General features: G+C 44.2%; 4 protein-coding genes across 12 annotated transcripts; 3 read left to right on the forward strand and 1 right to left on the reverse strand.

Moving 5' to 3' along the window:
- Positions 1 to 746: 746 nt before the first annotated feature.
- On the forward strand, positions 747 to 7,850 carry LOC124476747 (inner centromere protein-like). 3 transcript variants are annotated; one of them, XM_047034065.1, is made up of 19 exons: positions 747 to 916; positions 1,221 to 1,376; positions 1,542 to 1,646; positions 1,724 to 2,283; positions 2,463 to 2,517; positions 2,658 to 2,815; positions 2,949 to 2,988; positions 3,090 to 3,180; positions 3,293 to 3,433; positions 3,585 to 3,602; positions 4,332 to 4,441; positions 4,530 to 4,620; positions 4,718 to 4,843; positions 5,182 to 5,360; positions 5,469 to 5,589; positions 5,807 to 5,926; positions 6,065 to 6,127; positions 6,219 to 6,372; positions 6,766 to 7,850. In XM_047034065.1, exons 2-19 carry the CDS (start codon positions 1,234 to 1,236, stop codon positions 6,948 to 6,950), a joined length of 2,460 nt encoding a protein of 819 aa, XP_046890021.1. In that variant the 5' UTR covers positions 747 to 916; positions 1,221 to 1,233; the 3' UTR covers positions 6,951 to 7,850. The 3 variants fall into 3 exon arrangements, with proteins under 3 accessions (XP_046890021.1, XP_046890022.1, XP_046890023.1); XM_047034066.1 differs by having other exon boundaries at positions 5,810 to 5,926; XM_047034067.1 differs by lacking the exon at positions 3,585 to 3,602 and having other exon boundaries at positions 748 to 916.
- Positions 7,735 to 10,754, forward strand: fth1b (ferritin, heavy polypeptide 1b). Its single transcript, XM_047034078.1, has 5 exons — positions 7,735 to 7,850; positions 8,389 to 8,496; positions 8,684 to 8,830; positions 9,342 to 9,467; positions 9,863 to 10,754. Exons 2-5 carry the CDS (start codon positions 8,395 to 8,397, stop codon positions 10,019 to 10,021), a joined length of 534 nt encoding a protein of 177 aa, XP_046890034.1. The 5' UTR covers positions 7,735 to 7,850; positions 8,389 to 8,394; the 3' UTR covers positions 10,022 to 10,754.
- Positions 10,755 to 11,061: 307 nt separating this feature from the next.
- On the reverse strand, positions 11,062 to 15,130 carry best1 (bestrophin 1). The gene is made up of 10 exons (XM_047034068.1): positions 15,040 to 15,130; positions 14,493 to 14,698; positions 14,290 to 14,384; positions 13,654 to 13,887; positions 13,275 to 13,429; positions 13,104 to 13,181; positions 12,822 to 12,974; positions 12,595 to 12,675; positions 12,318 to 12,469; positions 11,062 to 12,223 (listed from the first exon to the last, which is right to left on the reverse strand). Exons 2-10 carry the CDS (start codon positions 14,642 to 14,644, stop codon positions 11,152 to 11,154), a joined length of 2,172 nt encoding a protein of 723 aa, XP_046890024.1. The 5' UTR covers positions 14,645 to 14,698; positions 15,040 to 15,130; the 3' UTR covers positions 11,062 to 11,151.
- On the forward strand, positions 12,883 to 21,866 carry rab3il1 (RAB3A interacting protein (rabin3)-like 1). Of its 7 annotated transcripts, XM_047034075.1 has the most exons (15): positions 12,883 to 13,027; positions 14,465 to 14,621; positions 15,709 to 15,752; positions 16,091 to 16,094; positions 16,337 to 16,409; positions 17,409 to 17,592; positions 17,818 to 17,913; positions 18,022 to 18,099; positions 18,203 to 18,427; positions 19,113 to 19,241; positions 19,400 to 19,512; positions 19,722 to 19,745; positions 20,071 to 20,170; positions 20,285 to 20,351; positions 20,461 to 21,866. In XM_047034075.1, exons 3-15 carry the CDS (start codon positions 15,732 to 15,734, stop codon positions 20,544 to 20,546), a joined length of 1,200 nt encoding a protein of 399 aa, XP_046890031.1. In that variant the 5' UTR covers positions 12,883 to 13,027; positions 14,465 to 14,621; positions 15,709 to 15,731; the 3' UTR covers positions 20,547 to 21,866. The 7 variants fall into 7 exon arrangements, with proteins under 7 accessions (XP_046890031.1, XP_046890028.1, XP_046890025.1 ...); XM_047034072.1 differs by lacking the exon at positions 12,883 to 13,027 and having other exon boundaries at positions 14,551 to 14,629; XM_047034069.1 differs by lacking the exon at positions 12,883 to 13,027 and having other exon boundaries at positions 14,578 to 14,625; positions 16,091 to 16,409.
- The last annotated feature ends 131 nt before the right edge of the window (positions 21,867 to 21,997 follow it).

Consider the following 21,997-nt stretch of genomic DNA (forward strand, 5'->3'; position numbering starts at 1 on the left):
ACATGCTTGCGTGTAAAAAGGGCTATACAAATAAATTTGATTTGATTTGATTTGACACCTAGCATGAACAGAGCAGTGTGCAGAGCTCCAGTGGATCAGTGTGTCAGTGAGACAGTAATCTGCTTCTCTAGGGCAGCAGATGGCGTGGAGATCCCTGGCCCCCATCTGGCCCACCACCAGGCCGGGAGCCACACAGCACCAGGACAGGAGATTACTCTCAGGCCTGAGCAGCACTCAAACCATTAGACATCTTCACAGAGGAGAGTGAGCAAGGCCAACATGGTCTAGGGCAGGTCTGTCTGTCAACAATGAAAGTATCTCCAAATGTATTTCTTAATTGTTTCTTTATAAGACAAGGATATGATAAACGTGCTTATGACAGGTGTAGCAAGATTTGTAAAATGTCTCCCTCTCACACACACACACACACGCATCCCCCCTTTCTTTATTTCGCTCCACCTCTCCCACTTCTCGCTTTCTCTCTCTCTCTCTCTCTCTCTCTCTCTCTCTCTCTCTCTCTCTCTCTCTCTCTCTCAGTTTCTTCTCTCTCCATTTCCCCTTCCCTCTTTTCTTTCTCCCCCGTTTATCTTACTATTTGAGCCAGCCACTCCCGAAGGGTAGGTGGCGGTAATGCGCCCCTTAAAAGTTAGTTGCAATCCGCCATAAAACCAAAAGAAGAAGAAGAAGCTTTTTATTGGTTCAAATCGAATATCTTTTCAGAAATGCCTCCGATTGGCTAACACAATTTGAACGGTTTCAGCGGGCGCCACTGAACCGAAGTGGTTGTTTGCGATCTTTTATAGTGGTGAATTTACCCGATTGGGACAGCTGAATATTTACACGAATAATATTACATGAAAAATATTCACGAACTGGATGCAAGTTAGTTGGATACCAGTTGTTTTATCAACCATAGGTAAAAAGTTGGTATACTTTCTTTTCACTTTGACTACTATTCATAGAATTGTTTGCACATAAGCTAGAGCTAGCTCTAATGTTATGCGCGTTTAGACAGTCCGCCTCGTTGCAAATTAGCAAGTAAAGTTAGCTACTATCAACGACGTCGTCCAGCACACATTTATTTATAAGCTCACAAAGTTGTTTTTCACCAAACGTTTTTCCGTTGTTGACAAAGATTTATTTTTCCAGTCTAACATAGGTAGCTGTAGCTTTGCCTGTTGTTAGCCTAGCTAGCTAACTCCAATCTGTGTTTCTTTCAGTCACGCTGCAACCATGAGCTGCTCTGTTCTTTCGTGTACACGTTCTCTCGTGAAAACGTTCGATGGCAAAATACAGGAATATATCAGTGATATCGAAAATGTCCATATGGTCTGGCTGGAAGAAATTCAGCAGGAAGCCAACCGGATGTTCTCAAGGTTTGATAACAATCCAGTAACTTATTGTCTTATAGTTTTATAACTAGCTGTCTCTGATCAAGCAGAGATGATAGACCGGTCATCTTAAATTTACAAAATCCGGAACGATCTAAACAACAACTGTATATTTTAAGTTGTTCATTCATAAAGACCTATACATTACAGCGACTTCAGTGCAGAACCTGAATTGATGCCAAAGACTCCAATTCAGAAGAAAACCAGTCGCAGGAAACGTATTTCTGCGGGACAGGAAGAAAACCGCAAAAGACGGTAAATTGCTTCTGTTGCACTAGTCTACACTGCTCTCATGTATAACACAAAAGTAACAAAACTGTTTTGACCCATAGGAGTTCAAAGGGCAAGCGCAACCTACGTATTTCTTCAGTGAATAAACTTAATCTCATTGCTGAAACTGAAGTTGGCCCAGAGGCAGTCGCCTCTGAGTTATTCCCAGAAGAGCCCAAACGCAACACTCGCAACAAGACAGCAGACACGGTGCCAGAAGAGAAGTCCGTCACAGAAAAACACGAGAACTACTCCCATGCCCAGACAGAAGCTGCGGTGGCGTACGCCAGCTCCCACCCGTCCCCTTCAAGCACGGCCCAATCTCCACCTCAGACACGCATGCAAGAAGCTACGGTGAAACTTTCTGCTGCTGACCGCCTGTCTGCTGAGATCCTGTTAAAGGCAGAGTCTTCCCCTGGACGCTCCGCGGTTAAGATTGCCATAGCTACCACGGAACCCTCCAGTTCACGCAGAAGCTCCGTGCGGCATTCCCTCAGCCTCCGGCGCTCCCTGGCTGGTCTGCGTCACAGCATGACCCAGGAGTCAATGCGCCGGGCCTCCAGACGCTCCTTCATGAAGAAGAAGAAGGCTCGAGCCGGAAGCTCAAGCAGGAACGTCAGTGGTGAGTAAAGAGCCCAGGGCAGTCCCATTCCGAGTCTCATTACAACACTCAATTGTAAACATCATGTAAACATGGGTAGCCACAGAAGGCAAGAGGCAGTGAGTGTAATATTTTCTGAAAAGGAATCGTTGCATTCTAGTCAGGCGTTGACATGGTGTGTCAATGTCATCTCTCTGCAGAAGATGTCTTGTTGTTGTCCAGTGGCGAAGATGTGGTTGTTACAACCACAGAAGGGTAAGCAGTTCTATAATAACTTTTGACTTAATATTGTTTAAACCCTGAGTAAATATTTGATTGGAACTTGTTGCTCCGTTTCCCAGCTTTTGAACAGATCTACTGGTAGGTCCTGTAGATGACCTGTGTGTTTTCCTTAGTGTGTGGTCAGATGTAGACATTCAGATGGGGGATACAGAGAGGAGACCAGAGGCTGTCCACAGTCGTCTCACCCGCTCCACTGCCCAAATCCCCCCCACCACGCTTTCCTCCGCTGCCATCAGCAACCAGGACAAGAGTGGAACCCCAGAGGCATCAGGTATGGCTCATAATGCTATCATTTTGTGCACACTGCTGTCAAAACATTTTGATCACAAAATAGCTTATCCGTCTAGTTTCTTATTCCTAATGATAACATAAGTAGGAGATAAACATTCTGAATTTACTTATAGATGACCACGGGGAAAAGCCTCAATCACAATCAAGCTTAAGGTAAGTCACTGTACAATATGTTAACACATTTGAGGAAAAATGCCTACTGTCAGTGAGATGATGGTAAAAATACATTGTGTTAACTGTCTGTTTGGTTGTAGGTCTCGTTCAAACTCGAAGCGCAGAGCAGCCGATGCAGCAGAGGACTTCCAGAGCCCCAGGAAGAAGCCGTCTCCCAAGAGAAGCCAGACTGTACGCTCACTCTGCTTAGCACCCGTGTTGTCATTTTATACTGACGTTTCCCCGTCTTTGTCATAACATGCCTAATAACAACCAAATGTTTTGGATGGTCTCTATGGCGTAGGCAATACGGCCCAACATGAGATCCTTCCTCCAGACTGTGCAGAAGAACCAGCTTCTGATGATGACTCCAAGCTCTATGGGTCGCAGCAGTATGATGAAGTCCTTCATCAAAAACACTACGCCTCACAAAGTAGACCTTGCGGTGAGTTTAACCCAAACTTGGTCTTCACACAAACTCGATTGCTTTTCCATTTGTTAATTTTATGCCGGCAGAGATTGGATGTAAAAATAAAATAAAAAAAATCATTGTATTACCAAGGTACTAGGTCTCACAACTTTTTCTATCTTTCCAGTTGAGCCGTGGTTTAGTGGTAAGTTGTAGTTAATGTACTGGTGTTATTAACAGTTGAGTGGTTGTGTAGGTATTTAGGTGTCTGACTGAATGTGTGCACACCTTGTCATCCCCTTCCTGCCACCTCATCTGGGTTTGTCGATATAATCGTGATGTTTTGTACAATTGGGTATGACATGATAAACTTTTAACTAGGGATGGGTTGTACTGTCACAATAGTTTTTAAATAAACAAATCTAATAGTATGAAAATATGTATGTTTCCTTGCTTTTTCCGGTGCCTGGTAGTAAGTAATGCGTTATTACAGCCAGAGGGTGGCGGTAATGCACAAAAAAGCTGTTTGCCAACCAACATTAAATAACAAAAGAAGAACGTGTTACTACCAGGTTCCTGTGACTGTGCTAGGCGCTGTGAGATCACATGCCACTGTACAAAAAGGAGAAACATTCAAAGCGAAAAACTACTACAGCCACCAAAAAGTTGTGTCGACCACTTAGAATGGTCGAATAGTTCCCAGTGAATATCAAATAGTATTTTGACTTGAAATGCCCATCCCTACTTTTAACATGCCACGGTTGAAAAATACATCTATTAACTGATGATCGTATCCCTGTCATCCATTTTCATTGTTTTAATAATACTCACCCTTTCTGGATTTCACTAGTAGTATTTCATTTTGGTGTAACTTATTGTATGGTCTTTGTAACTGTATGGCACACCATTTAATTAAAATGTTTCTGTTATTTAGAAAAAAGAGCAACTGAAACTGGATGCTCTTAAGAAGAAGCAAGAGCAGGAAGAGGAACGAAGGAGAAAGATGGAGGAGGACAAGAAAAAAAGACTAGAGGAGCTGAAAAAGTGTGTCATTTAGTTTAAAGACTCTAGTTAGATCAGCCTCATGCTACTCTACCAGCAAGTTAACTTGTGTGATTGTGTGTCTTTTCAGGAAGAGGGATGAAAGACTGAGGAAGGTTGTCGAGGCTCGAGTGAAGGATGAGGAGGAAAAGCTTAAGATGAGAAGAGAGAAGAACAACAAGGTGGGTGAAGGGTTAGGACGGCGGCACGGAAATCTGAAAGTTAAGTTCTAGACTGTTCTTCAGTGTGCAGCTCCCGTGTGTGTTCCTGTGCTACCAGGCTCAGCTACGAGAGGAGCGGCTGGCCGAGGAGAAGGCCAGGAAGATGGCTACCAAGCGCCAAGAAGAGCTGGAACAGAAGCGCAAGTTGGAGGAGGAGACAAGGAAGAAGAAGATCCAGCAGGCGGTGAGAACATGGTTTAAGGCCCTTGCAAACTGAGTGGGTTATGGCCCTTGCACACTGAGTTCGAAATATTCGTATGCGTTTACCAAAAGCCTCAAAATTCGGTGGCTCTGAATGGAAATGGATGCGAAAAACGCTGAAAATCGAACCCGATACAAACTTTTTTTTTGACGGATGAAAGTTTCTTAGGCAGTGTGTAAGCGCGATTGACATAACGCGAGGTCGTATTTATTTTTTAACGTGCGAACATTTCGGACATGAATTTCGGACTCGGTGTGCAAGGTTCTTTAGTTTGGAAGTGCCTGAAATGCGTTTTGATTAATGCTGCTCCACCACCTCAGGAAGAGGAGGAGAAATGCTTGCAGGAAATGCAGGCCAAGCGGAGGGCAGAGGAGGAACAGGAACGGGCTCGCAAGCTGGCAGAAGCCCGCCGTGCGATCGAGCTGAAGAAGGAGCAGGAGCGTGAGAGGGAGAGAGAGCGGGAGAGAGAGAGAGAGCGGGAGAGAGAAGCTGCTGAAAGGTGGGTTTACCAATGGTAGCAGCTCTCGGTTGATTTCTCTTTTCACCAGTGTTGATGTCGTTTTCTGGGGTTTGCCACTAAGTCGCTTCCTTCGCGATCTCTTCTCAGAGATCGAGTGGAGCAGGAAAGGACCCTTGCTCTAAAGAGGGAAGTGGAGAAGGCTGCGAGGGAGAAAGAGAAGAGGGAGCTGGAGGAAATGAGAAAAGAGCTGGAGGAAAAGAGAAAGAGGGTAAGTTCTGACAAAGAATGTCACGGTGACATGGGACCAGTTATGACTTAACTGGATACAGTAGCTTCTCCTATAGATGACGGTTTAGCGCTGGTCCTGAGAAATCTGAACATCCGCATTGTGACTAAGTCATTACCTGAAGCTTTATTGGAACTTACTCCTAATCCTGAATCCTGTGAGTTTAGGTCTTCATTTTGTGTGTGTGTGTTTGTTCCAGCAGGAGGTGCAGGCTGAGGAGGAGAGGGCTGCTAAGCTGAGGGAAGCTGCCAAGGAGAAAGAAGCTGCTGCTGCTGCTGCTGCTGCTGCTGCCAAGAACGCACTGTCAGCACAAGTTCAGGTGAGTTGACAGATGTAGTCTGATGAAAGCACTGGTTGATGGTCATCATGGATTTTATGAGCCAAATCTAGTACAATTTGATGTTACTTTGCAAAGTTTTGTCAAATTTGGAAGAGTTTGTGATGTACGCTTTTACAGCATGCCGTAATGAAGACTCCTTTACGGAAGGGACCAGGCCTCAATGTGACTGTAGATATAGAGGTATGATAGTTCGCGTTTCACATCTAACCCGTTCCTTTGCACGACACAACATGGACACAAGGATTTCGTTTGAACTGTCTTTCCACTCCAGGGTTCGCCACAGTCCTATGACATCACGCCAAAGGGCGGGAACAAACCCGTTGCCGGGAACTCAAACTCTGAGGATTATGGGATGGACCAAAAAAGCGATGACTCTACTGATGACGAATCTGCACCGAGAAAACCCATTCCATCATGGGCAGAAGGTACATTGGATGACCCAAATTATCATTGAGAGAATCAGGTGGCTGAGCGGTGAGGGAGTCGGGCTAGTAATCAGAAGGTCGCTGGTTCGATTCCCGGCCATCCCAAATGACGTTGTGTCCTTGGGCAAGGCACTTCACCCTACTTGCCTCGGTGGGAGTCTGTGTACTTACTGTAAGTCGCTCTGGATAAGAGCGTCTGCTAAATGACTAAATGTAAATGTATTATCTTAATGATCGCTAATGGTGGTACTATATATACTATACTATATGTAAATACCATGGCTGTACCGATCACCACCAGCATCTAGACTGTTCGAGTGACATTGATCACCGTAAGTCACCTATGACATCCAATACTTTTTGTTGGTTCTCATGACCTTTATTCCTCTGTAGGCATCAATCTGAAGCAGTCAACAATGAAGCAGTATTTCAACCCACTGGATTTGCACACTTACTTTGGGGAAGTTGAACTTCTAAAGCTGGAGAACATCTTTTACAAGAGCAAACCACGTTACTTCAAACGCACCAGCTCTGCTGTATGGAACTCGCCGCCTAAAAGGGGAAATCTGCCATTTTAAAAACATCGGTGCTACGTTGAGAACATTGGGTTTTGTTTGTTAGTAGAAGGGATTGAATTCACTTTTACTTTTTATATCGTAGCTAATGTGGATTTGGGGATTTCTTTTAAATACAATGTCTTTGTACAGTGTTGAGAAACAACACTGTTTTACCAAGATTCATTCAGTGGCTGTTCTCATTGTGGAGGTGGTGTGGAGATGCTATTGTGGCTCACCTTTTATGGCTCACCTTTTATACTGGTCGTGGTAGGTAATCACCTTTCAGTTAGCCTGTTCTGGAGAATGCATAGTGCCAACATTAGTATGTAGACAAAGACATCTAATAAACGTTTCTAAAACTGGTTGTTCCAATCCTGCTTCGCGTCGTGCCTAACAACTCCCCTTACCTGTTCTAAAATCAGCGTAAACCACGGCCTCTTGGGGCTTTTTGCTTAAATAACCTTTTTTTTATGGAAAACGTATGCTTGGTTAACAAAGTAAATAGCCACTGTGTGTGGGATAAACTCGTTTAATTCTGAAATTACCCACAAGCCTTTCATTTCATGTTGGCATGATCATAAACCTGAATTCTGTTTTGGAATCTGCTCCATTTGAGTCCCAACGTTTTACACCTATGGGACGTCATAAGACGTAGTGATTTTGGACCTAAGGCACGAGCTACGTCTATCCACAAGTTCTGAAATAATAAAATATTGTTGGACATGACGCCGGTTTCATCGGACTTTTATTTTGACACTAACCTCTGCGGGTAAATTCACCCGCCTTCCCAAACGGACTGCCGCGCTACACTGCATGCATTGCAACGTGTGTTTATGTACCAGTGGGTAGCGTCTTATAATATCAGCACTAGCTAGTTCTAGCTAAAAATTCAAATAACGGAGTTGCACATTTTAAAACCCGGTAAGCTGCCCTATTAGAGCTATTTAAACTTAAATTTGGGGTTTGTACAGTATGCTTTGTTAGCTGCAATTACAACATTAACTACTTGTCTATCGCTACAGTACAGTAGCAATAACGCTACAGTACTAGCTACAGTACACAGGATATGTAGCCTATCTGGTGAGAAATCGTAGATGTGTAATTAGTACTATGTGAGACCAAACAAACGAGACAAACTCCTTATTTTGTCAGTTTGCAATTGTTTTATTGGCCTCGCTCGGTGGCTTTACAGTACAGTTGCAATGTTTTTGTTTTGCTTGGAGATAGTCTTAACTAGCTGGCATTACGGCTAAATTAAGTTCATTGCTCAGTCAGACTAGTACGTTAGTGCTGCTACTAGCTAGGCTACATTTGGTCAAGAGAAAGCTGTAACGGTTAGCTACTGCTAGCTCGCTACCTTGAATACCTAGTGCTCGTTATCTACGTGCAGTATTTGTGATTGTCCGACAGTTTCAGGTGTCACCTACAAGATAATGCGTTTTTGTTTTGCTTTAAACAGAAGAAAATGAGTTCCCAAGTTCGACAGAACTTCCACCAGGACTGTGAGGCTGCTATAAACAGGCAGATCAACCTCGAGTTATATGCTTCCTACGTCTATCTTTCCATGGTAAGAAGTCCGTGGATCTTGCTTTGGAGGTTATGGGCCGGAGGTATGGGCCTACCTCGCAGTGCTGAAATTAAATGGTCCAGATTCCACTTTTATCATTAAGAATGTCTCAATGACCCGTGCTACGTCTACAACATACTATGGGACGTGTTTTTCAATCTAATTACTTTATATATTTTTTTCCCAGTCTTATTATTTTGACAGGGATGATAAATCCTTGCCAAATTTTGCCAAGTTCTTCAGCACTCAGTCTAAGGAGGAACGTGAGCATGCGGAGAAGCTGATGAGTGTGCAGAATCAGCGCGGAGGCCGGATCTTCCTCCAGGACATCAGGGTAGGACAGGGATCCCATTACCAAACATAAGACACTGTATTGATTTGTCTTTTTCTGCCACCTCATCCTGTAGTAGACAATGTAGAGGCCAGGTGTATGGAAGCAAATCAGTGACATAATGTTTAGAATTTTAAAAGGCATCGAAAACTTAATATACTGAAGTTTAAACACCAACCGAATTTGTTGGTTTTGAATTAACCTCTTAAAATGTGAAATATGAATATATTTCAATGTAAAAAATTCAAGGTTGCTCAGTTTCGAACAATATTATGCATTAGACCAGTCATCTGGTCTCCTTTTGATAAGAGTGATGTAACTAGGCAACATGGAAACCCCACCCATTCTTATCTTTGATGAACGTCAAACAGACATCACTCGTGCTAATGCCAGTCAATGTTTTTTTTTCTCACTTGGGTTTGGAAAATGCGTGTTTGCCATTTATAATTTGAATTGATATTAAAATGAAAAGAAATATGTGTATAATATCTGTATGAAATGTAATCTGTTACAGAAGCCTGAGAGAGACGAGTGGGGGAGTGGTTTGGAAGCTCTTGAGTGTGCGTTACAACTGGAGAAAAGTGTGAACCAATCCCTATTGGACCTGCACAAAGTGGCATCTGAACACGGCGACCCTCACGTGAGACTACAACACATACCCTCACATTCTCACACTGTATTGAACAGTTCTGTCAGGTTAGGAGAGTACCGCAGCTGTGCCATACATGTAATGGAACATTTACATTTAGTCATTTAGCAGACGCTCTTATCCATAGCGACTTACAGTAAGTACAGGGACATTCCCCCCCGAGGCAAGTAGGGTGAAGTGCCTTGCCCAAGGACACAACGTCATTTCGCAAGGCCGGGAATCGAACTGGCAACCTTCAGATTACTAGCCGGATTCCCTAACCGCTCAGCCACCTGACTCCCCCCTGAATACCCTCACATTCTCACACTCTATTGAACAGGTCTGTCAGGTTAGGAGAGCACCTCATCCGTATCATACATGTAATGGAACATTTCCTAATTCCACAGATGTGCGACTTCATCGAGACACACTATTTGGACGAACAGGTCAAGTCCATCAAGGAGCTTGGTGATTGGGTGTCCAACCTACGTCGAATGGGAGCACCTCAGAATGGCATGGCAGAGTATCTGTTTGACAAACACACACTTGGAAAAGAAAGCACTTAAACCAATCATATTACTTAGATTCTGTTTGTCCACCTGGTCACCTGTGCATGTGATATATTCAGCAAGACCAATTTGACAAAAAAAGTCATAGCACTATGAACTCAAATATGTATAACCTCTATACTCAGCTTTTCCTAGCTTGGAAATGTATTTGCAAGTTTGACTTTTATTACTATAGTACAACTGGCCCCTACAGTTATACCAGTCAAAAAGGGATTACATACCAGAAAGCGGAAACCACTTAACATGCTGCCAGTAAGCAAGTAAACTGGCAGGCAATGGAGCTTACACAATGTTATTTGTGAATAACAATTAAGCTACTTTTAAACGATGGGTCATTATTTGTACTTCATCAGACACACCTTTTATAATTTGTTTCGTCATAGACGGATGTTATGTATTAATGCTGGCTTGTGTAAAGCTGTTCATTTCCTGCATGACTTATGTTGCTTTTCACATCAGTTTTATGTAGTTTCATGATCTATGTCAAACTTGAGTCGGCCAAGCAAGATTATTGCACGAATCACTCTATGTATTAGAAGGGACAGTTCTCAGTTTCAGCTCCCCAAAACACAATGGGACAAAGTTGAATTGCATAGTTTTTTTGTTTGGACTATAAGTTATATAAAATGAATTGTTATAAGGGATGCATCACTTAGCTGTCTTTACTTTGTCTGCTAACGTCGAAGACATAAGTCGAAAGTAATGCAAATATAAAATATTCTTTTAAGGATTGCTTTTGAAGAATATTTATTTAAGAACAAAGTACCGCTAATTTGACCAATGAGCTTTATACAGAAACATAGGTATAAGTGAAACTCATTACAGATGATGACATGAAATGTTTGTAATTTTCTTTTCACCATGTTGCTTTTCCTACGGACTCCACTTACTGATTGTTCTTGCAAAGTCGTTATATCGTAAAAAGGTCTTTAAAAATATATAGGTTTCGGTCACATTGGACTTAACAACATATTGTACACACTTAACTTATTCTAGTGGAAGTGTTTTCATCAACCAAACATTATAAAACAGTTCGCTGTAGTGATAACAGGACACGTGTTCCTGTCTAATCAGTGATGATGCAAGAATTGCTAATATGAATCTGCCAAGAAGAGTTACTTGACTATTCAGTCCTGGTCCTTGCCCCCGGGAACCTTGTTCTTACCACTCTCCTTCACCAGTGCCTTGAGCATGTCTGCCTCAGTGAATGAAATTCCTGAATCATTTGGCAAATGTTGCTGACGGTCTGTTTGCTGAGGTGATCCGGATGTAGAGATAGTATTCGCATTATTGCTTAGACTTCCATTGGTGCCACTGTTAGTTGCTCGAGTGCTGTTGGTAACATTAGCAGGGTTACAAAAGTTTTGGTTCAAACCATTGCAGACGTTTGCCGTAGTACTGTTGGTGTTTATGGTGTTGATGCTGTTGTTGCTGTTGGTGGGATTTGGTGCTGGAGTGCGTGAGGGAGGGGTGAATGAGAAAACTCTTTCCCCTCCACCCCGTGCACTGAGGGGCCCTACTTGGGGCCCTGTCGAACCTTCAGTCGATGGTGGAGTGTCAAGCTTGAGGCACGGGGGCAAGGGTCGTCGAGACAGCAACCCCTGGGCCGGTCGGAGTTTTGAGATGGGGCAGAGCTCCGGAGCAGGGTCAGGGAAGGAGAAGGCGGGGACACTGGGGACCTCCCCGTCCTCACTCAGCCAGGGGAAAGCAGAGGACGGTGGGAGATGGTGACCGGGTGTGTCTGGAGGCAGAAGCTGAGAGCCCGCGGCGGGTGGAACCAGAGAGCTGCAGCTGCGGTTCCAGTCGCCCTGGGGGCGGCGCGCCGGGCGGGGCCGGGGCACCGCGGGGGGCACGCAGTGTATGGGTGTTTGTGGGCAGCTGTAGAAACCAGGACGCTCATACAGAGGCATGGAGGAGAAGGCATAGTCTGGATCCCTGTCCTGGCCCGGGGGCTGGCGGGCCTGGCTGAGGGTGGAGGGGACCTCCTGGTGCAGGTAAAGGGGGAAACGGCTAACTGGGGCTCCAGGGCGGCGACGTAGAAGAGAGACTCTGGAGGAAGTGGAGGCGCGAGGGAAGTTTGGGGACTGTACGCCCAGGAGCCGCCCCAGGCCTCCCAGCAGTGGGGTGGAGTAGTTGGCCTCCTCATGTTCCTTGATTTGCTCTAAGTTGGACTGAAACTCCATATCTTCTTTAGGCACACTGTTTAGAAGATGACATTGTGTTAACAGAGTCTGAAATGAGTGCAATTTGGAAGAGCAACAATTCATCGTATGTATGAATGAGACCCTCTCACCTGATGTCCAGAGCAGAGCCCATGAAGGAGGGCTTGCGGTGTTCAGCGCTGGCTGCAGTGTAAGGCGGCTGGGGCTCGGACTCGTTCCAGTACTTATCCCTCTCGATGTGGGGGACGCTGTCATACATCTCATCCACTGACAGCAGAGACACCTGGGAGAGTGGGCAGTAGGAGCAAGAGCACGTCTCAGTCCTGGTGGAATAGTCTAGATCTGAAATCAATTTGTGGACCAGTTATGCGTATCGTCATATAAAATTAAGAATATCGAGGCTCAAACCTGTAAGTTGCGATCAACTAGCCAGTTAGTTTCAAAGTCATCATCATCTTCGCCAAATGGATTTATAAGTTGTTCCGCCACCTGAAAATGCCCGGTTATCAAGCACAAAACTTGCGTTGTTAATTATATCTTGTACTATTGTAGACCTATCATGTATACTATTATTTAGTTACATTCACAATGTACCACGTACTGTACATGGCATACACAGTCCCGTCTTATCTCACCTTAAGCCAGCCAACATAGAAGAAGAACTGCAGGAGGGTGAATATAGGGAAATAGAAGTCCAGGTCATGACCAGGGTAACCTTGACTTGGGTCCAGGAACTGACGGCCAATCAGACAAGCCAAAAAGAAACTATAGACGGCCACAGTCACCACCTAACGGAAAGAGACGACTCACAACTCGCCACTCAACATCGAATTCTTCTAGGGTAAGAAAATGTACTTGTACTGTCTTGGTTTAACTACCTACGCTACGAATATCACTAACTGAGACTGAATGATAACCTGAGTGTAGACGAGGGGGAGACTGATCCAGTCATAACCGTACAACTTCATACAACGGGTCCGCAAACTGTTCAGCTCCTGAGAGGAGAGAAGACATGCAACCATTTGTAATCGAAGGTCGTTCTCTTATCGGTTTGATCCCACCCCAATCCCAGCACACGTCAATATTACTGTGAAGATAGAAGAGAGTGCCACGTCATTGTTGATGCGGCCCTCGGTCCGAGCCCTCAGAGCCAGGTTGACAAACCACATGCAGGGAACCCAGAACTTATTATGAGGAGACGGCAAATCCTCCAGTTGCCTCAGTTCCTCCGCTGTCATCAAGCCTGAGAGAGAGGAGAGAAACACACCCATTAAAAGTGTTTATTCCGGTAGAGCTGTAACAACAGCCACTGAGAGCTCAGCTGTTAATCTCAGCTATTGCATCACTAAGTAACTCCAAGCACAAAGAGTCAGGGCTCAGCTGCGCGTGAAACATTCTGTGTTCTAACAAGTATGTCTTTCCGTGGGGTCGAGCTACCGCAGGGTGTGGCGATGCGATGGAGCATACCTGCTTGCACCAGGTGCTCCATGGTGGGGAACCTTTTGTAGACAGCAGTGCTGACCGAGCGATAGATGAGCACACCGGAGAGGTTAGCGTAGCGCATGAGCGTGCGGCGCGTTAGCCTTGCAGTCTCATCAGTCCCACAGACATGGCCGCCCACCAATGCTGATAGGCGGTCTGGCCAGGGTACACTCTCAAACTGGCCCCACCAGCGAGACACTACCAACGTCACATAGAACCCTGATGAACAAGACAGTCTCCTTTAAAGGAATGCAAACCCTACTGTAAGTGAGTTTACAGGTTAAAGCAAATCCGTTATTTGAAGATATCTTCTAAATGAACTTCATCCATGGAAAAGGACAATAGTACACATTAATTGTGTTTGTTGAGCTATAGGTTTCACTTGCCCTATTGATGCACTGTCAGAATGTTACAGCCTATCATGCTTGACTGCTTTATTGTCTCTTGGCCTCAACTGATCACAAGTGTTAGATGTCTAGCAAGTAGCTGTAATTGTTTGCTTAACTAAACAATGATTGAATGCAGTTTTTGAGAATTTGGGGGAAATTATTGACATTGACAAAAGTTATCCTGCAGAAAGTGACAACATGGTGACCACGGAAAAGGAAACAGACATCTCACCCAGTACGAAGGAGACAGGAATAAGCTCTGCATAGCGATCACAGTATATAGACAGCTTCTCAAACAGCCTCCTCTGGTCATCGCTCAACACAAACCTGAGAGAAACAGGGAGTTCTTACACATCAAATCAACTCATTAAGCCACCATATCAACTGCTACCCTTCACCCCCCACAGATTCAATCAGTCCCAGAAGTCACTGCACCTGTAAAGGACACTGAAGGACGAGTACAGGACGATGAAGATGATCAGCTCCTTGTACAGCAACTTGTAGATGCTACCCTTCCACCGCAGAAGCAGAGCGGAGAATGTTCCAAGACGAGCGTCAGCAACCGTGCGTGAGTAGGTCACTGTCATCGCTGCTCCTCACTGGCCAGACGGGCTGGCCTCGGCCCGCATGTAGAAAGCCCCCTGATCCGGAGGTCAAGACCATAGGACTAATTTGGTCACATGTCTAAAAGACTAACATGAATTAACAGGACAGTTTGTTATTTTTTATATCCACCCCGCTGGCTGTATAATACATAGATAGCTAAGAGCAGAGAGGCAGGTATGACTAGCGCTGAAAGAGTTACGAGAGGGTTAGAGAGGTGGAGAGCAATTTCCTACTCAAATTCATTTGTGCTATAAATAACTCTCAATTTCTTAACTCTCAGTTCACCGACCCAACATATCCCAGACTCAGTACATATACATCAGTGACAGCCCATTCAATTCCAAATAAGAAGCGGGTGGTTCATTGTTATACTCACATTGCCTTCTGAGTTGTGTGGTGGAAGGCTCGGGAGAGAATGGAGAAGGAAAAGAAAAGTAGGGGAGGAAAAGAGAAGGAGAATCCTACAACTCTGGTCACTTGATGTGGTAATCTGTTTCTGCAACAAAGCTGCATTGTAAGGCCGAGTCCCAGCTAATCTGAACAAATCTGCACAACATAATACCCACATAAAAAAAAACCTGATGGCGATACGATTTCTAACAGGTAACAGTGTATTTCAGAGTTAGATTAAGTCTATCCTATGCCAGTCCCTACATCCCATCGTCCCTGTTCTTTATTTTTCATCTTGTCCATCTTTCACACACACGTAACATACTCCTACTTTCACTCCTATCAATAAAACACTGAACGTTAGACATTGACGTTATGCTTCAAAAGTAACCCATTTTGACTCAAAATAACTTGGCGAAAGGGGTGGTCCCTATGCCTGTCTGAGCACATAAATAAAAACCTTTTTGAGGTCTGGCCTCAATATCGCCATCTGGTGGAATAAATGTTAAACTACGGTTGAGATGTTGGAGTGCAGGTGTCAGTGATTAACCACCTATTGAATGACCAACAAAGCAAAACGGAAAGAAGGGCGAAGTTCGGACACCACTCGATTAGACGACAACATCTCGCTAATTACTTTACGGTCACTTTTCAGGCTGGTATCTTGAAGATACGGCTATGAAGTTGGGATCATGCAGGGTAAGTTTTATTACTTAGTTAATCAATCCATTCACAATAAATACGTCAGCTTAGTAACCTTGTCAATAACCTTTTCTCAACACATAGGGTCCAGGCTACACAAGTTTAGGATTATAAATCCACCATATGGGCCACGTGAAAGGCATATTTGTAGTTTTTAGTCACTGGGCAGTGCACCTGTCACAAGTTTTGTGGTTTAGCATTGATTTAAAATACTGCGAATGGTTAGATGATTTTCTCTGTGACTGGGTAACCGTTGCATTGGATGAATAGCCCATTGCGGCTGCCATAATATGTAGTTTGACACTTACAGCTGAATAATTGTTTTGTGTTTGCAGTTTGGTATGTTGGGAAAAGGCTGAATTTAAGCAAACGGCTTATCAAGATTTTCGACGTCAGCAGATGAAAGAACCAAACTAAATGCTTCAACTGAATTTGTCAAATGGATGCTTTTGAGGGACTTCACCGTGTCCAGCTGTCCTCTTCTCACTCGCCTCCAGTATCAACTGGCCCAGGATATGAGGTCCTAATCGGCCAGTCTGGGATTGCAGTGTATTCCTCTTCTACTTTCTTTGGTAAACCAGGTGCAGTGGGGCAACGAGGACCTAAATATAGGTCAACCAGAGAGGCTGAGAGGGAGAGGTGTGCTGTAGGAAGGTGAGATGAATTTGAACTTTGCATGTGTTCATTACGGTCCGTATTGGTTATCCCCTAGGCTATAAAGTTTAAAGTATTTTTCGGTAGATTTGGTAAATCATCAACTATACAGATAAAGAGTCAAGACACGTATGTTACGATGGAACAGTTAGCTTGGCATCCGGATTGTGGATTGCACAGAGTGCGCGAGCTATTGTGCGAACTGCCATTCCCTTTTTGCATGGGTGGCGATGTGCTATCATGTGACCCGTGGCATATTGACGACACAATTTGTCTTTTCATTATTGGAACGAAAAGGAATCGTAGATCGCAGCGCATTTCAAACAAACATAGACTAATCTAGCTATTCAAGGCTAAAAAACAACTTTATCTGTCTTGTTGGCGAGATCGGATACGTTGTGATACGGTAGCGAATCTTCGTGAACATTCCGTCTTGATAATTTGCAACATCGGTCCTTGAGGGAGGCAAGTTTATTTAGTGAAACAATATCACAGTAAAGATTCGTTACTGTAACAATGCATGGAATTTAAAGGAATATTTAAATGGATGTCATCACCGCGTTGGAAGTAGCCTAAATCTGTCCGACAATCCGACCGAAGGGTAAGGGCGGATAGGACAGGACATCCCGTGAAATGTTGCTTGCCAAAGCAAAGGGAAAGTTATGTAAAGTTATGTTCGTCCTTGCATTTGTTATGCTAGATTTCGCACAGCTTTACGTGCGTTTGCGTTGAAGTGATGTGAATAAAAATGTTTGTTTGCCGCTTTTGTCAACATTAACACACTAGAACATTTAGACAGGACTAAGTTGTAGGCCAAAGGTAAATAAAGCATCGTTACAATGAGATGCAATGAAACAACAAACTATGTATTCCGTCGGGTTTTGAGTAACAAAGTTACCAAAGTAGGCTATTAAATGAGTAAGTGTAACCATCGTTAAATGTCGGAATTTACGCTCATTCTGGAACATCTAAAGGATGTCATTTTCTTGTCTTCTGAAGATTGGTAGACCTGGAGCCAGAACCGGGGCCCAGAGCAGAAGGTGGCGGGCAGACTAAGCCCATGCCTGTGGAACAGGAAACCCGGGGAAGGGAGAACGACATCTCCCGCCTCAGAAGTTCCTCCATAGAGATCCGAGAGAAGGGCTCAGAGATCCTGAAGGAACAGCTGGATACTGCACAGAAGGTACTATTCACTCTCACTGTTTTCTGCCTCTTTCTTTCTTTCTTTCTCTATCTATCTCCCTAACCTGACCCCACACCCTCTCATAGTCACGAGTCATACCCCAATATACAGTAAGAATAGTTTGACACAACAATGTGTGACCTAGAAAGGAGACAATGCATTTTCCTCAGAGTAGGAAGAAGACCTTTTCACCTACTGACCCAGCTCTCCACTGTCCTCTCCCAGGAACTCAAGCTGAAGGACAAGGAGTGTGAACGATTGTCTCAGATCAGGAATCAGCTTGAGCAGGAGTTGGAGGAGCTCACTGCCAGCCTGTTTGAGGTAGGTGGTCGTGACATTGAGCTAGACAGATCTTTTGGAAAATTGTACCAGTTCACTCCATTTTCTTCCATACCGTACATCTTCCTTTGCTTACGTCTGTTAACACAGGAGGCTCACAAAATGGTGCGTGAAGCCAATGTCAAACAAGCAGGAGCAGAGAAACAGCTGAAGGAGGCTCAGGGCAAAGTATAAATCTCTGGTTCTCTCTACGACTGACTAATGTTCTCAACACTCTTAATTTCCCCCCCAAGGTCTGTAACTACCTTTCCGCTTGTGCTTGACCCTGTAGATTGACGTCCTTCAGGCTGAAGTGACAGCTCTAAAGACTCTGGTGCTGACCTCCACTCCATCCTCCCCAAACCGGCAGCTCCACCCCCAGCTGCTCTCCCCCAGCACAAGAGGGGCCCTCAGACACACGCGCAATAAGAGCGCCAGCGGCGCCCTGCCGTCCACGCCAGGTCATGTGGACTCTGCCTCTGTCCCCCAGCTAGCGGCCATCAAGGAGGATAAAGAGGTTTGTTGCTGGAGCCATGTGTGGTATTGCGTGGACAACAGTCTTCTATCTTTCTTGCTTTTCCTCAATCACATGCTCACAAACGGGAAGTGTTCACCACAGACGTTTACTTGTCTGACAAGCTGTTGCTGCTACTTCCTGCAATGCCGCCTGTATTAATAATTTTTCCTTTCTACTACTCTCTACTTTGTTTTCAACGCCTCGCTGTGTTCCAAGTTCCTCTTTTTGGAAATAATGACTCCTGCACTTGTTGTAACTTGTTTTCCTGTTCACCAGCTGGTTGTCTCTCACCACCCTGCTTTTCCGATCTCGATTCTTCATCTGCCTGTCTCTCTGTCTGTCTCTCAGCCCTCTGTTCCTGCGCTTCTGTCTCTGATTCTATGTCTGGTACCTGGCCATTCTGCCAGTGTGACATATGAGCCTTACTGGCAGGGGGAGGGGCCAAGAGTACACACCCGACAGGTAACCACGCCCCCCCGACCAGGCTGCCTGTTATATTCTATAGCTGCTCACACATGGCGATAGAGATGTTTGGATTTGAGGACTCTTTAGTTGAGCTGTTAAACCATTCATGTTGTGTGATGTGAAGGGGTCTGTCATGGCAGAGTAGGATGCAGAGCTAGTGTGGTTGAGATGCCCGTTGTTGTTTGAGTGAGTGAGTGTGTGTCGTGCCGTGTCTCCTCAGATGGACTCGGTTCTCTTTGCAGAGTTCCTAGCGTGGCGGGAGCGGCCCTGTCTCGAACGCTCCTCTGCCTTCCTCGGTCGGGTCTACAGGGAGGACATCGGCCCCTGTCTCTCCTTCACTCGGTCTGAGGTCAGTTACCTGTGTGTGTGTGTGTGTGTCTTCTGTGGGTGTGTGTGTGTCCACAAATAATGGGAGCCCCTTAAAAACCCTCCTGTTTTTAGTTTGTTGTTTTGTTGGGGGAACTCAACAAATGTGAATGTTTTATGGATGAGACTTCTCCCCTACAGCTGTCACAGTCGGTGCAGAGTGCAGTGGAGAACAATTCCTTGACTATCGAGCCGGTGGCCATTTCAGCCCTGCCAATGGTCAAAGCTTCCGCCATCGAATGTGGAGGGCCTAAGTCAGTTAATCGCACATCACCTCTCGGTCACTCAGTCTTTTGACTTCACAGCCAATTCAAGCGTAGATGAATGCTCTCAAAAGAAATTCCCACTTTAAACTGATTTCTGTCACAAGGAGCTCCATCTAGTGTGATTTGAATCAGGGGACAAATGATTTTACACAACTTCATGCATTCTGATCACATTATGATTTGAAATTCTTTTCCAGTGGTTTCAGAGCAGCGGTAGAAACGTAAGTGACAAAGGAGCAAATCTAACGAGTCACCTTTTCAATTAACCAATGAACAGGACAGGATTGTGTCTGACCTGCTTCTACTAACAACCTTAACAACTTTGCTTGCTTGGGTTGTTGTTGGCAAATTCAACTTGCAAATCCCATCTAGCAGGCATCGACCAAAGCTTATCATATATTAAGGAAATGACCGTCCTTTTGCACAAGCAGTGTAACTAATACATGGCCAGCACCCCATTCTCTCTGGGGGAAAAAATCATATTGAGCAACCTTGCTTTTAGTGTTTCTCCTTGTTTAGTCACACCGCTGTTACTCTACCTCACAGGAAGTGTGCACTAAGTGGCATGTCCCGGCCCTGCTGTCATCGCATCAAACTCGGTGACAAAGAAAGTTACTACTACATCTCTCCATCCAGCCGAGCGAGGGTACACTGCAGCTATCTCTCGTTCCAGTCTGTAGATGCCATGACAACTAGACTAAACCCTTTCACCATTTTGAATTTATTCTTTGTCATGTTCCCTCTCACGTCACCTTTCCAGATAACAGCTGTGTGTAACTTCTTCACCTATATCCGCTACATTCAGCAAGGACTGGTCAGACATGATGGTAAGATTGAGAAGATATGTAAAAGCTGTTTGTTGGACTTTTATCCAAGCTTTGCTCAGGGGATGGTCATGCTTGCTGACTAATATGTTGTGTCTCTTCCCCTTATCAGCGGAGCCGATGTTTTGGGAAGTAATGCGTCTGCGCAGGGAGATGACTGTGGCCAAGTTGGGATTCTTCCTTACAGACCAGGGATAAAAATTGGAACACAGAGACAGAACAATCTTAGTCACAAGCACAGAACCAGAGCAAGAAGACACATGGATTCCAGATAACAACACTCGCATAAATAGATCTAGCTTAGGTCACCATATTTACATACATTTACCTTTATTTGGATTCATGTAAAGTTAGAGCCCTTAAATATTGGTAAGTAAGTATTTGTGGAACAAACAAGGAAAGTGGAAAATGCTACAGCTATGCATAGAATTTTTTTATTTTTTTTTATCAACCAGCACTCTATCAAAGAAATATCATTTTAGCATCTGAGCTCCCATAGCACACTAAAGAAAACCAAAACGTTAGTCATTAGAAAGTTAAGAAGTCTTATGTCTTCACCACTGTAGCAGTGCTCACAGATAACGTGGAGGTCAGTTAACATGGCCTTGTATTGATACTGAAATCACTTAATGTAACTGACAGAAGTGAAACTAAAATAGTCTTAGGAAGAATAGAATTGATTGTGGTTGAAGGTTAAAAGTTTTGACATTGCTTTTTTTATCTGAGAAGAATCTTGTTATATTTTATGTATGAGTATCTTTAGTCAGCATAGATCAATTATACACTCCACATACACAGGATTGTATCGTTCAAATGTTCAAACAGATGCCACAAATATGTATTAGTATGCTAGGAGGCCATACATCCGTCAGTCTGCACTCCTGAAGTGTTGCCATACAGGAGACCTGATTCCGATGCAGCATAGCCTTATGGTTTACGTTCTTGCACTATAGTTAAGATATCTTCCCAGAACCATATATGCTTTGAGAATAGAGTTTGCCCTTGGTCGGGTTCTCAGCAGAAGCAGCATGTTTGCCTGCTCAGCAAGTCAAACGCACCTGATGACAGATCATTACAGTAGGTAATGTCCAACACAATACACAGTATGCAAGTACAGCTTGAATATTCCAGTTCGAACATGAAACGGCTTTAATTGTTTGTAATATGCGCCCTTTTGCAGTTGTAGTTCTTTAAAATGTGCCCCTGCTCTTTTTGTGTATAAGCCATATGTGACCAAGTGATGCATGAATACATAGCCATATGTACAGTAGTGGGTACAAGTCATATTACCTCAGTGTGTCTTTGATTTGAGCTACCTTTGCATGAAGAATACTGAACGTGAAACCAAGTGCAATAATGGTTTCCTTGCCTTCATATACAATCAAGTTGTCATTTCAGTATAAAGGCAAATATATATTTAAGTTGTCATTGCAATATAGAAGCAGCAAGTATATATTCAGTTATCTTGCTATCTCACTCCATTAGAAGAAATAGACAATAAATATTTGGCCACAACAACCTATTGTGTACTGTGTCTGATTAAAGGTTGGGTTTTGTGGGTGTGACAGGAAAGTCACAGAGACAAACCTGTGGAGGGTATTTGTTCTCACAGTAATGGGAGAGGCTTTGTCAAATGACAAACTGTGAGC

This window comes from Hypomesus transpacificus, chromosome 14 (genome assembly GCF_021917145.1).
Source record: "Hypomesus transpacificus isolate Combined female chromosome 14, fHypTra1, whole genome shotgun sequence".
NCBI classification, from domain to species: domain Eukaryota; kingdom Metazoa; phylum Chordata; class Actinopteri; order Osmeriformes; family Osmeridae; genus Hypomesus; species Hypomesus transpacificus.

Coding starts and splice junctions, on each gene's coding strand:
- LOC124476747 (XM_047034065.1), top strand. CDS start 1,234: ATGAGCTGCTCTGTTCTTTCGTGTACACGTTCTCTCGTGAAAACGTTC. Junction 2,518..2,657: donor GTTGTTACAACCACAGAAGG/GTAAGCAGTTCT, acceptor TGTTTTCCTTAG/TGTGTGGTCAGATGTAGACA. Junction 5,927..6,064: donor CACTGTCAGCACAAGTTCAG/GTGAGTTGACAG, acceptor ACGCTTTTACAG/CATGCCGTAATGAAGACTCC.
- fth1b (XM_047034078.1), top strand. CDS start 8,395: ATGAGTTCCCAAGTTCGACAGAACTTCCACCAGGACTGTGAGGCTGCT. Junction 8,831..9,341: donor TCTTCCTCCAGGACATCAGG/GTAGGACAGGGA, acceptor AATCTGTTACAG/AAGCCTGAGAGAGACGAGTG. Junction 9,468..9,862: donor CTGAACACGGCGACCCTCAC/GTGAGACTACAA, acceptor CTAATTCCACAG/ATGTGCGACTTCATCGAGAC.
- best1 (XM_047034068.1), bottom strand. CDS start 14,644: ATGACAGTGACCTACTCACGCACGGTTGCTGACGCTCGTCTTGGAACA. Junction 13,430..13,653: donor GGAGCACCTGGTGCAAGCAG/GTATGCTCCATC, acceptor CCTCTCTCTCAG/GCTTGATGACAGCGGAGGAA. Junction 13,182..13,274: donor CACTCTCTTCTATCTTCACA/GTAATATTGACG, acceptor CTCTCCTCTCAG/GAGCTGAACAGTTTGCGGAC.
- rab3il1 (XM_047034069.1), top strand. CDS start 16,195: ATGGATGCTTTTGAGGGACTTCACCGTGTCCAGCTGTCCTCTTCTCAC. Junction 17,914..18,021: donor TCACTGCCAGCCTGTTTGAG/GTAGGTGGTCGT, acceptor CTGTTAACACAG/GAGGCTCACAAAATGGTGCG. Junction 18,428..19,112: donor CCATCAAGGAGGATAAAGAG/GTTTGTTGCTGG, acceptor GTGTCTCCTCAG/ATGGACTCGGTTCTCTTTGC.